This window comes from Scheffersomyces xylosifermentans (genome assembly GCF_036884685.1).
Source record: "Scheffersomyces xylosifermentans strain CBS 12540 chromosome Unknown RJT20scaffold_3, whole genome shotgun sequence".
Lineage (NCBI taxonomy): Eukaryota > Fungi > Ascomycota > Pichiomycetes > Serinales > Debaryomycetaceae > Scheffersomyces > Scheffersomyces xylosifermentans.
In genome coordinates, this window is record NW_027042941.1 from 592113 (window position 1) to 605757 (window position 13645).

Here is a 13645-nt window from a genome sequence, read left to right on the forward strand (position 1 = left end):
CCGAGATATATACAAACATGATCAGACTAAGGAACACAGCAATGATTATCGCTGAGTATCTCGCTAGATTGTAGCCCCGCCTGACTTCACATTCTTTTGGAAGGCGTTTGGTTGTCTGACTTTTTATTTCAATTACACATTTCGAATTGTCACACACATTATCGCTAAATTATTGCACATAGCTCAACAGACGTATACTGCAACTCACATCCGCAGATTCGTTGTTACCATCCTCTTAAGCCCTCTTCACTATATGTATTTCTCAAGTAAACACTTCCCCGTTATATAATGTAATTTTTCTAAGTTCCCAATGATGATATGACGTCAACTTCGTACTTGAACTTTTCTTAGATCTTCTTTTTATATCTTGGAGAAATTTTGACAAAATCTAGTAATTTCAAAATTTCTTACCGCATCTCCCAGGCATCAAGTAACATCACTACAACAACCACAAGCACAATATTCAAGCACTTTCTACTTTCTATAAAAGCTAATATTCAATTACTGAACGATTAATGCCCATTGGACCGGAATTACATTGAATCCCACAAAGCCCGCACTCCAAAAATCTCAAGTAAAAAAGATAAAGAAGCGAGCCACTATTCTAAAGAATAGACATGTCTCTTCTGTTTCACAGCAATGTTAGCATTCTCTAAGTCGTCGTCTGTATATGTAAAACCAGTTGCAAGGGAGTGGTGGAATATTCGCCGTTGCTACGCAACAATGGCAGATGAAGATGTGGTGGACCATCATAAGCGTTTGAATTTGCATCAATGGCCCAAAAAGAGGTACCCTACACCAATTGAAATTTTCAATTTGGATGCTGCTGATTTGAGCAAATCTCCTTTGGAGATGAAGAAGATTCTCAAGAAGACTTATGTAGCATACGTGAAGTTGTATCACCCAGATGCGTCCAAAAACCTTCAAATTTACCATGAAAACGGTAAGGAACTTTCGGATGCAGTAAAGCGACAGCGGTTTGATCAAGTTCAAGACGCTTACAATATATTAAAAGACCCCAGGAGAAGAGTCGCATACAACAGATACGCCAGCAGTAACTGGGATAATAACAACCAGCCTTATAATAGAAATACCGAACCTTTTAGCAAGCAAAATTTTGAAGCATTTAGAAGGGCACAAGCACATCGAACCGCATACGATTTCAAGAACAACGAAGAGTTCTGGCAGGCAGGAACCTGGGATGATTATTACAAGATGAAATACAATCGTGCTCCTCCCACGAGGGAAGAACTCGAGAAGAACAAGTACAAGATTTTGGCTGGTGTCTTGATCGTTGCGGCATTAGCATTCTCGTTACAGGTAATGATGGCGCTTGATAAAACCAACGACTATTACATTCAGAATAGGTTAATGAATCTCCGGTCTATGGAAGACCTTCAAAACAGTACGGACAATTATGGAGAAGGGCTAAACAATATGGATAGGGTAAGGAGGTTCTTGATTTCTCGTAGGTCTTCTCTTTTAGTCAAGGATGTAGGAGAAATCCAGGGCAACGACAAAGAAATGAAAGAAGAAGATAACGAGATTTTGGTGAAATACGTTCAAAGGAACTGGGATAAAGAAACTTAGGTGTTTAGGTAATATATGATTATATCAAATAGCTGGAGTGCATATTTAATACTTTTTGTGGAGTATAAAATTTGCGCTCTGAGTCACGTACAAAATCCATGCCGCCGCTCCTGGCCATTATCCAGCATATCGAAGATGAAAAATTGGTGGAGAATGTTAACGCCCAAGTCGAGAAGGTGTATTAATTTGACTACTTGATCCAAGTCTACCTGGAAACAGTAGTGTGGAGAGAAGTATTGCAAAGAGTTATTTGTAGAAGATGGATTTCATGAAACCCGAAACAGTTCTTGATTTGAACAACATCCGCCAGGCTTTGGTGAGAATGGAAGATACTATCGTATTTGATTTGATTGAAAGATCTCAGTTCTATTCATCACCATCTGTCTACGAGCGTAACAAGTTCAATATCCCCGATTTCGATGGTTCATTCTTAGATTGGGCTCTTCTTCAAATGGAAAAGGCACATTCTCAAATCAGAAGATATGAAGCACCAGATGAGATTCCATTTTTCCCTAATCAAATCTTGAAGCCAATATTACCATCCATCAACTATCCTAAGATTTTAGCAAAGTATGCCGCTGACATCAACGTCAACGATGACATAAAGAAATTCTACGTTAATGAGATAGTGCCGCAAATAAGCTGCAAAGATGGAGAACAACAAGAAAATCTTGGTTCTGTTCTGACCCAAGATATTGAGTGTCTTCAAGCTATTTCGAGAAGAATCCATTTTGGTAAGTTCGTAGCCGAATCTAAATACCAGAATGACAAGGGCTTGTACATCAAGTTAATTCAAAAGGGAGATATTGCCGGAATTGAAGCCTCGATCACCAATAGCGCTGTGGAACAGAAAATTATTGAGCGTTTGGTTATTAAGGGCCAAAGCTACGGTGTCGATCCTTCTTTGAGATACAGCCAGAATCCGCAGAGCAAGATCCAGCCGGAAATTATAGCTAAGGTGTACAAAGATTGGATTATTCCCTTAACAAAGAAGGTGGAGATTGACTACTTGTTGCGGAGATTGGAGGATGAAGACGAGGATGAGATTGCCAAGTACCAATAGGCATTCTGGGGAAAGAGAGTGGACGAAATGAGTGATACATCAATGCCATAGAGAATAATAAGATACAGTACATGAGACCTTCTACATAGACACTTGACAATAATAGTAATAATAGGAAAAATAATATTTGATCGTATTCAGAACATGACCCAAAGAACCTCAATTGAGCTGCTTCCAGCTATACTTCCTTATGTATCCTAAAGTTATATTACCCAAAGTAGAAAATTCTTCTTTCAAAGAACTACCCAATAGAAGCTTTGGTATGCACAGAAACCTTTGACTAATGAATCATGCACTCGCCAGGTTATATGGAGGACCAAACCTTATCAATAGGGGGTATTGATTGGTGCGGTAGGACTGGTGAAGGTGGAGAGGAACGGGGTACAAAGAAAAAGACAGCTTTCTTCTTGTGAGTATGACATACAAGTATGCTACCGGAAGAGTATCGTGGACGGTAGTAGCGAGAAGAAAGTACTACTTTTGTTTATTTGCAAAGACTAATTATAGATGTGATTCATCTCTGAGGTTTAATTACATTTATGGAACCCCTTGAAAAAAAAAAACCCTCCTAATTTCATGATTTGCTGAAAAATTTAAAGACTCAATTTCACACAGCCAACCTTCTCTAGTGGGGAACAAAATTGAATGCTACACATTTTAACCATCACACGTACAAACTCTCTTTCTCCTCTTGTCCCGCGATACCAATCGTAGAATAGTAAGCGATCATCGTCAAAGTTTATTATCAAGCTCGGCACTACGCCATGGATCCTGCTCCAAGTCCATCATTCTAACCGTCTAAATGAAAATTTCAATTGACATCTACCGTTGGCTGAAACAGTCCTCTGGATGCAAACCTCTACACGATGCAAACCGTCCACAGTAGGCATACTGTAGCTATCCACGAGTGCTTGGTCGCCAGAACCGGCCGACCAATGAGACCCTCGAGGGATTTATTGCGTTTCTTTATCCGTACCCCACGAACCCACCAGGCAAAGGCACGACAGCATTTCCTGCATTAGTGCAACCTTTAACAGTGCATCTAGTTGTGTTCATTACAGTATTGCAATCGCAATGATCTCCACATCGTGGAGCGTTGTCGTTTGACACAACGATGGTGGGCATGTGATAATGAAAACTGTTGGTCTCTTCAATTATGCCATTACGGCAACGTGCATGCCAATACTCTGGATTCGATCAAAAACGTTCTACCTTGTCATACCTCTATCTAGTACAATTCCACTGATAATATTATGCCACTGTCAGGTCCACGTTTAGCATTTTCGGCCATGGCTGTATCTCACCCACGAGTGCACCCTACTGCGCACACTGTTTTAAGTTTTACAGCCAAAACAACTGTATTAGGTAGTAAATAAGTTGGTGAAAGGAGCACGCACACGTATGATACAATGCAACACGTCTGTTGGACCGAGTTGCAAGTGCGACGTCGTTGACAGTAACAGCACGAGTAGCCGATAAATTTAGGAATTGGCAGAGACGAGGATTAGCCATGTTGTTGGATTCCGAATTTCCACTGGGGCTGCATTTGTATATAAACCCACGTAGTCGCCTTTTTCACAGCCATTTGAATTCTGGCGGAACCTTCTCTTGTAGTACCAGGTAGTGTTTTTCGTCACAGCCAACGTTTGTTCATTACGGTCATCTCGTTAGCTCTACACTGCGCTCTACTATGTCAGAAATGTTGGTGGACTTGTTCCCTACTGATATCTCCAAGCTCTACGTTGTGACTTCCATCTCCATCGTGTGTGGAGTCATCTTCTTCTCGGCCAAGGTCAACCAAACCGTCCACTCGTTGCTTGTGTTCGCTTGGGCATGTTTCATTAAGCCATTGATCCAGAAGAAAGCTGGAAAGAAGAAGGACCAGCAGCAGAATTTAGAGTTATTCTACAAAAATCAAGCTCACATCTACGACAATACCAGAGAGTTCTTATTAAAGGGCAGACAAGAATGTCTCAGATTGGCCATTTCCCACTTGCAAAAGAAGAAGGATTTGGTGTGGATCGACGTTGGCGGTGGTACCGGTTCCAACATCGAGTACATGGACAAAATCAGCTCCATTTCCAACAACTTCAAGGCTGTGTACTTGGTTGACTTGTCTCCCTCCCTTTGTGAAGTGGCCCGTAACCGTTTCAAAGCCCACCAATGGAAGAATGTTAAGGTTATTGTAGCCGACGCTTGTGACTTTGAGATTGACTACAAATGTGCCGATTTGATCACATTCTCTTACTCCCTTTCCATGATCCCCACTTTTAACGCTGCCATTGACAATGCAGTCACAAAATTGGACAAACAAGGTATTATTGCAGCTGTCGATTTCGGAATCCAAAGCGGAGACACCTCTATGGGTAGAATTAACACTGTCGGAGGATTGGTCAACAGAAACATTCCTTGGATCCTCAGAAACTTCTGGAGAATCTGGTTCGAAGCAGACAAGGTATTCCTCGACTCATCCAGAAGAAATTACTTGGAGTACAAATTCGGAACGATCAAATCCCTAAACACTTACAACAGAAAATTGGGTAAAATCCCTTACTACATTTGGATTGGATGCGACAAGGCCAAGTCCCAGACGATCTTGCATCGCTTAAACTGCTTAGCCACGGAATCTCCATATTTAGCTCCTTCCACGACTCCAATTACCACAAAGCTTAAGGATGTCCCAATTAGTAAAGGTCATGAAGCCGCTTTAAACAACTTGCAGAAGAACTTGCCTTTCCCCTCTCTCTACTACCAGCGCGAAATCTGGAGAGTCTACTACGATGAGTTAAATCACATGTTCGAACAATTTAACAATCAGTACATATATGCTTTCACGTGGGAAGATCCGCGTGAAGATCACAACATTCTTAACTTCTCGAGCGAAGACACTGTTTTGGCTATTACTTCTGCCGGTGACAACATCTTGAGTTATGCAAGTTTGCCAAACCCACCAAAGAGAATCCACGCCGTCGACTTGAACCCATGTCAAAATCACTTATTGGAATTGAAATTGGCTGCGTACAGATGTCTTACCCACCAGCAAATGTGGCAGATGTTCGGTGAAGGAAAGATTGAAAACTTCACCGATCTCTTGATTGACCAATTGAGTCCTCACATGTCTTCTAATGCCTTCCAATACTGGATGGACAGAGGACACAAGACTTTCTCCAAGAATGGTCTTTACGACACTGGCTCCAGTAGATGGGCCCTCAGACTCGCTAAGTACACCTTCAAGGCTTTCGGCACTACTGAGGACGTTAAGAAGCTCTGTGAAGCTAGCACAATGGAACAACAACTCAGTATCTGGAACGAGAAAATCAAACCAACTTTATTCAACTCAGTTGTTGCTACCTTGATGGTAGGTAACCCAATATTCTTGTGGAAGGCTCTCGGAGTTCCAGCTAACCAAGCAGCTATGATGGGTCCATCTGTTTTCAAGTACGTTGTTGACACTTTGGAACCACTCTTGAAGAGATCGTTGATTTCCAAGGATAACTACTTCTATTACTTGTGTTTGATGGGTAAGTACGCCTACAATAACTGTCCTGATTACTTGTCAGTCAAGGGTTTCAAGAGGTTGACTACTCCTAGCAAGGAAGGTCCATTGGACAACATTAGAATTCACACTGACACCTTGAACGACGTCTTCTCCAGATTGAGCAAGAAGTCGTTGACCATCGCTATCATTATGGACCACATGGACTGGTTTGATCCAAACGGTCAAGATGTCATTGATGAGATCAATGCGCTTTCCAAGTGTCTTGCCGACAATGGTAGAGTCTTGTTGAGATCAGCATCTACTCACCCATGGTATATCAAGAAGTTTGAAGAATTAGGATTCTCCTGTGAAGCCGCTGCAATTAGAACGTCCGGAGAGTCCATCGACAGAGTCAACATGTACGCTTCAACCTGGGTTTGTACCAAGATACCTACTGAAGATGAAGAAGAGGTTGAGACTGTCGGTATTGGCCGTCGTAGAATGAGCAGCTTAAAGATTTAGAGAGGGCACAGTGATGATGACGAAAAAGAGCCAATAGACATCTTTTGCATTACTTTATTCTCTATCTCATTGTTTATATCCAAACACCATTGACTGGCCGCTAGTATATATGTTGTTCCCTCCTGTTATATACTTATGTTGAATATTTTTGTCCACTCTTGATTTAACTACCTATTCAGTTCTCCTTATTCAATTACTTATATTTATTACCAAGTTATAAAAAGAATAGATCGCAATTACCAATACAACTAACTATTGTACGTTGACACTATTGTAGTAGGTATAGACTTAGAGGAAGACTAAGTAGCTATGGAATTGGATAAAACGTGGCGCTACCATATATACATTTTTCACACAAATCTTGAAACGTTCGATTACGTTCGATTACTAATTTATGATATATCGGTTTTCTTTCTGAAAGCTGAAAAGGAACAGAGTATTGCTACAATTATCTTATAATTATATCGTAACGCTCATCATGACAAAGGGATTTGAGATTGTTCTTGCAGTTCCAATGGAATGCCAATCGTGTGTTGACTCTGTGTCAAGTGCACTCAGTAAAGTCCAAGGAATCAACCAATTCAAGGTTGATCTTGAGGCCAACCTCGTAACCACGGAAGGTACTATCCCTCCAAGTACAATTGTAAAGGCAATTCAATCTACAGGTAGAGACGCAATTATCAGAGGAACAGGAAAGCCCAACACTGCTGCCGTTTGTATACTTGAATCATTTGATAAGAAGGACTGGAACCAACCTGTCAAAGGCTTAGCTCGTATTGTCAGCGTGTCGCCAACCGATTTATTCGTGGATTTGACTGTTAATGGATTACCTAAGGGAACGTACTACCCATCAATCAGACAATCGGGAAATCTTTCGGAGGGTGCCTTGTCAACAGGTGCATTATTCTACCAATTGCAGCCAGTTGAAGTGGAAACTCCAGCTACATACTCTACTACGATCAATGCTCTTGGAGCCAGTGTTGTGGATAATGATGGTAAAAGCAACTTATTCTCCGGCCAATCTTTCCTTCATGCCAATTTGAGTATTGACGACTTGATTGGAAGAAGTGTGGTATTATCGAAGTTGAAGGACGAGGTGTCCCCTGATTCGCTTTGTGGAGTTATCGCTCGTTCTGCTGGAGTGTGGGAGAATGACAAGCAGATCTGTAGTTGCAGTGGTAAAACCGTATGGCAGGAAAGAGCTGATGCCTTGTCCAAGGGTATTTCCGTCTAAGAGAAGAGCCGAAAAGGGAAGGGGGTCCAATATATAGATAATGTTAGAGGATATTATGATTGAATGAAGTCTAAATATATGAAGTATGGTCTACCTACTAATGTACAATAGTGAAAAATTTGTAGTATACTGAGGAAATTACTTGATGGTGCAATAATACGCACAGTGTAACGAGAAGCATCCTACCAACGCTCTAAACTATCAGTATCGTATCTATCCAATCAATAGTAGCAAACTGTACGACCAGTGTACACCCCACAGATAAAAACTATTATTTTTGAAGAGCATCCATTATATACCATCTTCAAAGATCCCTACTCTACCATACTACTATACTACTAACTACTATTACTACTACTACATTACGACTACCACTCCTTAGTGTGGAATGCCAATGCCCAGCATATAACCTCATTCAGGTATGTATCAGATCTGCACTGCCTTGTAATTGTTTCCATGATTAAGCTTCCATTTAAACTCTACGGAAGTCCACACTACGACAGTTGGTAATATTTGTATTATTACTACTACTACTACTACTACTACTACTACTACTACTACTTTCTACTACTACTACTACTGCTACTTTCTACTACTTTCTACTACTATTATTACCACTACCACTACTACTCTACTAACTACTACCACTCTACAACTACCACTCTACAACTACCACTATACTACTATATATATGTACAACAACTACTACCCTACAACCCCCCTATACACAACACCCCCCCTTTTTCTTTCACTGGTTTCCTGTGCCTCCTTCCTAGTTGGGAAATCAACGGCTTAGTCACGTGATCCTAATAGTTAACACAAATTTGGTAGGATAGTTACCCTTGTTCATCAGTTGAGACGAAGACTCCGCTAACTATTGGAGTGGTCACAGCAAAAAAGTAAAGGATTCTACTGTATTCACGGTATAACAACGTGTGTGATACCTAGAAAAATATCTCGTCCCCGTTTTCATCCTACAACAACAATAGTATTCACAGCTTTGTGTCTTGTCTTACTGAGGAACCGTTAGTGAAAAATCGTGTAGGTAGTATAGTGGTGGATCGATAGATACAACCGTTACGCAGAAGTAATCTGAGACATATTCAAATTGAATAAGTTAGATTTTGCTTGTGGAGTACGGAAAAAACTTGAGATAAGGAGCCCACAGGAGTAGAATCACTACTAACTTACGACTTCCGTTCCTATACTACACAAGAACGACTGCTCTCTGCATTGTTTCTCGTTTGATTATTTGCATGGATCAATCCGAAGTTATCAAATTACAGACATATTCACATTTACAGAAAAACCCATTCATGGACACCATGTCACAATCGTATATATTAAATAGACCACAAATATGGCCTCTTCTAACAGAACAGATCGAGCTGATGCATCAGAAGAAAACATTGAAACTCAACAGCATCACTACCAAGATTCCTTTGGCAGACTTAGTGGAAGGAATCCATGAGTTTCTAAATCTGTACAGCCCACCACTCGAGTTGGAAAGGCTATCTCTTCAGAACAACCAAATCATCGAATTGCCAGCCAATATCACTTCCATCGCAGCACATATGAAGTACTTGGATCTTCACCAGAATCACCTCTCGCATATCTCCAAGAACATAATCAAAGAATTTGAAAGCTTGGAGATTCTCGACTTATCATCCAACAGACTATACACCTTGCCGTCAAGTCTCAATCAACTTCAGCACTTGAAAATCATCCTGATAGGTGACAATAGATTCAAGTATTTACCACCAGTGTTATGTGAATTGAGAGCCTTAAATTTACTAGAAGTTGCTGACAACCCACTTGTTTTGCCAGCTCAAGAACTCATAAAGTCTTTTCAAAACCAGCATTCCGAACTGGACTGGATCGAAGAGTTAAAGTCATATCTTCATGCTAACAAGTCGCTTTTGGAATTCAAAATCCACGAGCAACAACAACAAATGCAACAGCAACAGCTGCTGCAAAATGGCTCCAAGCCTAATCTTTATCCTCCTCCACAGTTACCCTCGGCAGCACCACCTATCCTTCGCTCTAAGAGTACATCAGAAACAAAATCTAAGGCTTCTAAAGCAGCTAGAAGAATGGGCTTAATCATTAAAAAGCTGGAAGAGAAAGCCGCGGCCAGTAATGGTACAACTTTGGAAAATGGTAATCACTCAGGTACACTGACAGCTAATACTACCCTAGAGGACTCTACTAACAATAGTTCCGTATTCTCTCCTGCAAGTGACTTTGTGAATACAGATTATTCATCCACATTAAACCTTCCCCATTCAGCATCCGCAGCACAAACTACATTCAATGTAGTGACTCCTCCTTTACCAACTGCTTCAGCCGTAACAGCTAGTACTATTGAAAATTCGCCTTCTCCTCCGGCTATAAATGTATCAAGAGCTAACAGCACAACGGCCGCAAATTCTGGCGTGATAGCTAACTCTAATGCTTCTACCCTCAGCAGGTCCTCAAGCCGTAATAGAACAAGGTCTAATACTTTAAAAGAGATTGATAAGATATTGGAGAAAAATGAGAACGTTGACACAGAACATAAATCTGGAGCTTATTTCAGAAGACTACTGACTCTTCAAGAGAATCCTAGTGACGAAAGAGATGGAATTCTTCAACAACATCAAGAGATTCTACAACGTCAAACTCTAGCACCCAGACACGATGATACAAGTTCTAAATCTTTACCAGCTACTACTGCCGCTACATCCCGTCCAGCCCCTGCGATTGTTGCAAGTGATATTTCGCCTTCAAGGGGACACAATGGTGGCAACGGAACCTCAAATAGTATTGGAACTGGAAATGTGAATAAATACACATCATCAACAATTGTCAAGGTGTCCAGAAAGATCCTCTTTTCGTTTAGTGAATTGCACTCTTCTGTGAGACGGTTCACAGGATTTTGCGCTGATAAAAAGATAACAATTAAAATGGTTTCGTTGTTATATACCACGAAGTCCAATATAGATTTATTGGTAGAAAACTTAGAGGTTATGGAGGAGACTGGTAGTAATATGGATCAGATTACCTCTTCACTTCATGTCTGTATTAATTCATTCAAATCAATTATGAATCTTTTAAGTGAGAATTTTTCAACTTTTGTTGTCAAGATCGATGTTTGTTTCATTAGAATGCTATATCTCACTTTGTTTGGGTCATTTAACGAGCTACTCAATGCTTACAGAATATTGGTACCTCCCACGAAGCAATCCAAATTCAATGTACCAACATTGCCAAGTAACGCAGTGGACAGCAAACAAAAATTATCAGTGAACACCAGTCTTATATTGGAGAAGACAAGTGAAGTGGATGAAAAGTTATACGTGACAATCGATAGTGCAACTACGAATGCACTGAATATCTTCAGTGAGCTCAGCAAGGCCATAAATAAAAGCGCCCTTGCAAGTGCTACTTCTGCCAATCCTGTCATTAACGCTAATGTTGCTAATAAAGTCAAAGAATTGACGAATGTGTGTATGTCATCTATGGACATTACTAAAAGATTGAAAACTAAGCTAATCACAATTAGAAATAACCCCTCACAGACAAGTAAGAAAGCATTTGGAGAAGATATCAACCTCTTCATTAAGGCAATGGTTCAGACTTTGGCTAGTGTCAAAGGACTTGTAAAGGACTTGCCTATTTTAGACGACATCAGAGCATCTATGTCCAACTTAACTAAAACAGCTAAGGAAGTGACGTACATGCTAGAACTTTCATCCTACAGATTGTTAGCGACTGATGCAGCTGCCAATGGAAGTTCTCAGCACCCTCCACCTTTGGTCACCATTCCAAGTGTTTCCAATTTATTTCCTCAATCCAGCCATCCATCGCTACAAAACCACTCGTTGTCGCTGGCTAACCTCGCTCAACTCTCTAGCAATACTGGGCAAGGGCACACTAATTCTTTGACACCAATAAGAACACCTCTTACTGCAACGTTAGGATCAGCGTTGCAAACTGGCTCTCACAATATGGTAACTGAAGGGCAACAAGTGGCACCTAATGCGACTATCAATTCTGGCAGCGGTCTTCCAGGAGCAAGCCCTCTTGTGAGCCCAGTCAATACTAATTTTCATGGACCAATGACTGTACCTGCGCAATCAACTGGTCAATATTATGCCAAAAATGGTCTCAATCCCTTTGACGGTCTCATAATGGCATACAATGATGGCGAAAAAGGAGAAGAAGAGTGAAGCTATGCAATACATATAGACAAGCATAACAAAGCAGTAAATAAATATATTACAGCTGTACTGACAGATGAGAATTGGTATTAAATTTAAATGATTAGTAGTAGAATGAAGATGTCTTGAATTGTAAAATGGGTATATATACCTTAAGAATTCACCCTTTGATGGACAGGAGCACTCCAGTTGCTCCTGTCATTCCATATAATAAATATATATGAAAGATGCTAGGGATAAGATTAAGCTGCGTGAGTGTTGTTGAACAATGCCTACTCATTTTAGTACCCATCCAGATCTTCTTCAGAGGAAGAGTTCTCGTAGACGTTGTGATCCAATAAATGGCTAAACCATGTCTTTGCATTGTTGTAGAATGAATATCCATGAACATCTCTGCCTAATATATTTGTTTCCTTATCTATTTGTTGTTGAGCAAAAGTGATTGCATCTATTGAATGTAGTATGAGATCTGGCAAGATGACATTGAGGCTCTTGTCTACCAATACAGCACTGTACACACTGTGGGCACGGACGTTATTTTTGAATGCTGCATCAAGATCTGATTTGGTGTAGCTGCTCTTGTCAAACATTAGTGACAGGATTGCAATTTTGGAATAGGTATCTGAAGTATAGTGAATGGGAGTAAATGAAAGTAAATGGAATTATGGAAGTCAAAAAACTGCCTCCCTAATCCTGGGAAGTTCGGGCAATCTATTATTTATATATTTCCATCGAGGGATGCGGCACCATTACAGATTTCTATTAATATCGCTCCGATCACCTGTCTGGTTCCAAAGGAGCCAATATGTCTGGATCCCTTTTAACCATGTAGGGGAACTATTAATCCGCTGCAGTGCATAGAATCTGCTGCAAGAGCTCGGTAAAAAAAATATTATTATTTCGGTCAGTCTCCCTTTGCGTTAATAACGAGCAATCCCAAGACTGCGCGGATAAATTAACCACTGTATGCAAACTGACAGGATGACTGGGTCAACCTACAGATATGGTGAAACCGATCTTGTAGTGACCAATATTGCCTCAAGTGCCGAACCGCTGGGAGAAGGGCAACCAAAAACAGAGAGTCAAAGTAAGCTAATATTACGCGAGACCACATGCAAAGGGTAAGAAGAGAACACGGTATACACTATTGTTTTAAGGCATTTGCATTTTTAGTGGCATTAAAGGTGGGGAGTAAAAAGTCACCGAAGCTTGAAGAGTGGAGGGGTGTGGGTTTGAGGGCGATTGTGATTTTAGATTCAAAATATTAAACTTGTTAAAAATTATCCTTGACGTAGCGACAGTGGCTCCACTCCAACATCGTCGGCAGGTCATCACCTTTTCCGTTATAAATACGAACTCTGGGGATAGCAGGTGTCTCTAATCGCATGATTCCATTATTTTTCGTTGTTTCTAGAAGAATACTGTTCCTTTGTTCTCTATTCTATTGATGACCACCATAACCTATCTTCCGTCTCGTATCTCTTTTTCCGCCTCGGGATAGCATTGCAGGACAGGCGTCCATGCGCTCTATGCTTATGCCACTTAACTTACGAATT

The 13645-nt window shown here is 40.6% G+C and overlaps 5 protein-coding genes across 5 annotated transcripts; all 5 read left to right on the forward strand. All coding sequences in view use genetic code 12, as the record gives it.

Moving 5' to 3' along the window:
* Positions 1–723: 723 nt before the first annotated feature.
* Positions 724–1590, forward strand: RJT20DRAFT_134113 (uncharacterized protein; the record flags this gene model as incomplete). The annotated part of the gene is made up of 1 exon (XM_064918275.1): positions 724–1590. One exon carries the CDS (start codon positions 724–726, stop codon positions 1588–1590), a length of 867 nt encoding a protein of 288 aa, XP_064774879.1.
* Positions 1591–1720: 130 nt separating this feature from the next.
* Positions 1721–3136, forward strand: ARO7 (chorismate mutase). Its single transcript, XM_064919774.1, has one exon. The coding sequence runs from the start codon at positions 1850–1852 to the stop codon at positions 2651–2653; it is 804 nt and encodes a 267-aa protein (XP_064774880.1). The 5' UTR covers positions 1721–1849; the 3' UTR covers positions 2654–3136.
* A 925-nt stretch (positions 3137–4061) lies between these two features.
* On the forward strand, positions 4062–6935 carry BTA1 (Bta1p). The gene has a single exon (XM_064919775.1). It carries the CDS (start codon positions 4344–4346, stop codon positions 6651–6653), a length of 2310 nt encoding a protein of 769 aa, XP_064774881.1. The 5' UTR covers positions 4062–4343; the 3' UTR covers positions 6654–6935.
* Positions 6936–7078: 143 nt separating this feature from the next.
* On the forward strand, positions 7079–7993 carry CCS1 (copper chaperone). The gene has a single exon (XM_064916850.1). It carries the CDS (start codon positions 7132–7134, stop codon positions 7885–7887), a length of 756 nt encoding a protein of 251 aa, XP_064774882.1. The 5' UTR covers positions 7079–7131; the 3' UTR covers positions 7888–7993.
* A 1219-nt stretch (positions 7994–9212) lies between these two features.
* On the forward strand, positions 9213–12098 carry SOG2 (Sog2p; the record flags this gene model as incomplete). Its single annotated transcript, XM_064921515.1, has 3 exons — positions 9213–10245; positions 10330–11842; positions 11948–12098. 3 exons carry the CDS (start codon positions 9213–9215, stop codon positions 12096–12098), a joined length of 2697 nt encoding a protein of 898 aa, XP_064774883.1.
* Positions 12099–13645: the final 1547 nt, after the last annotated feature.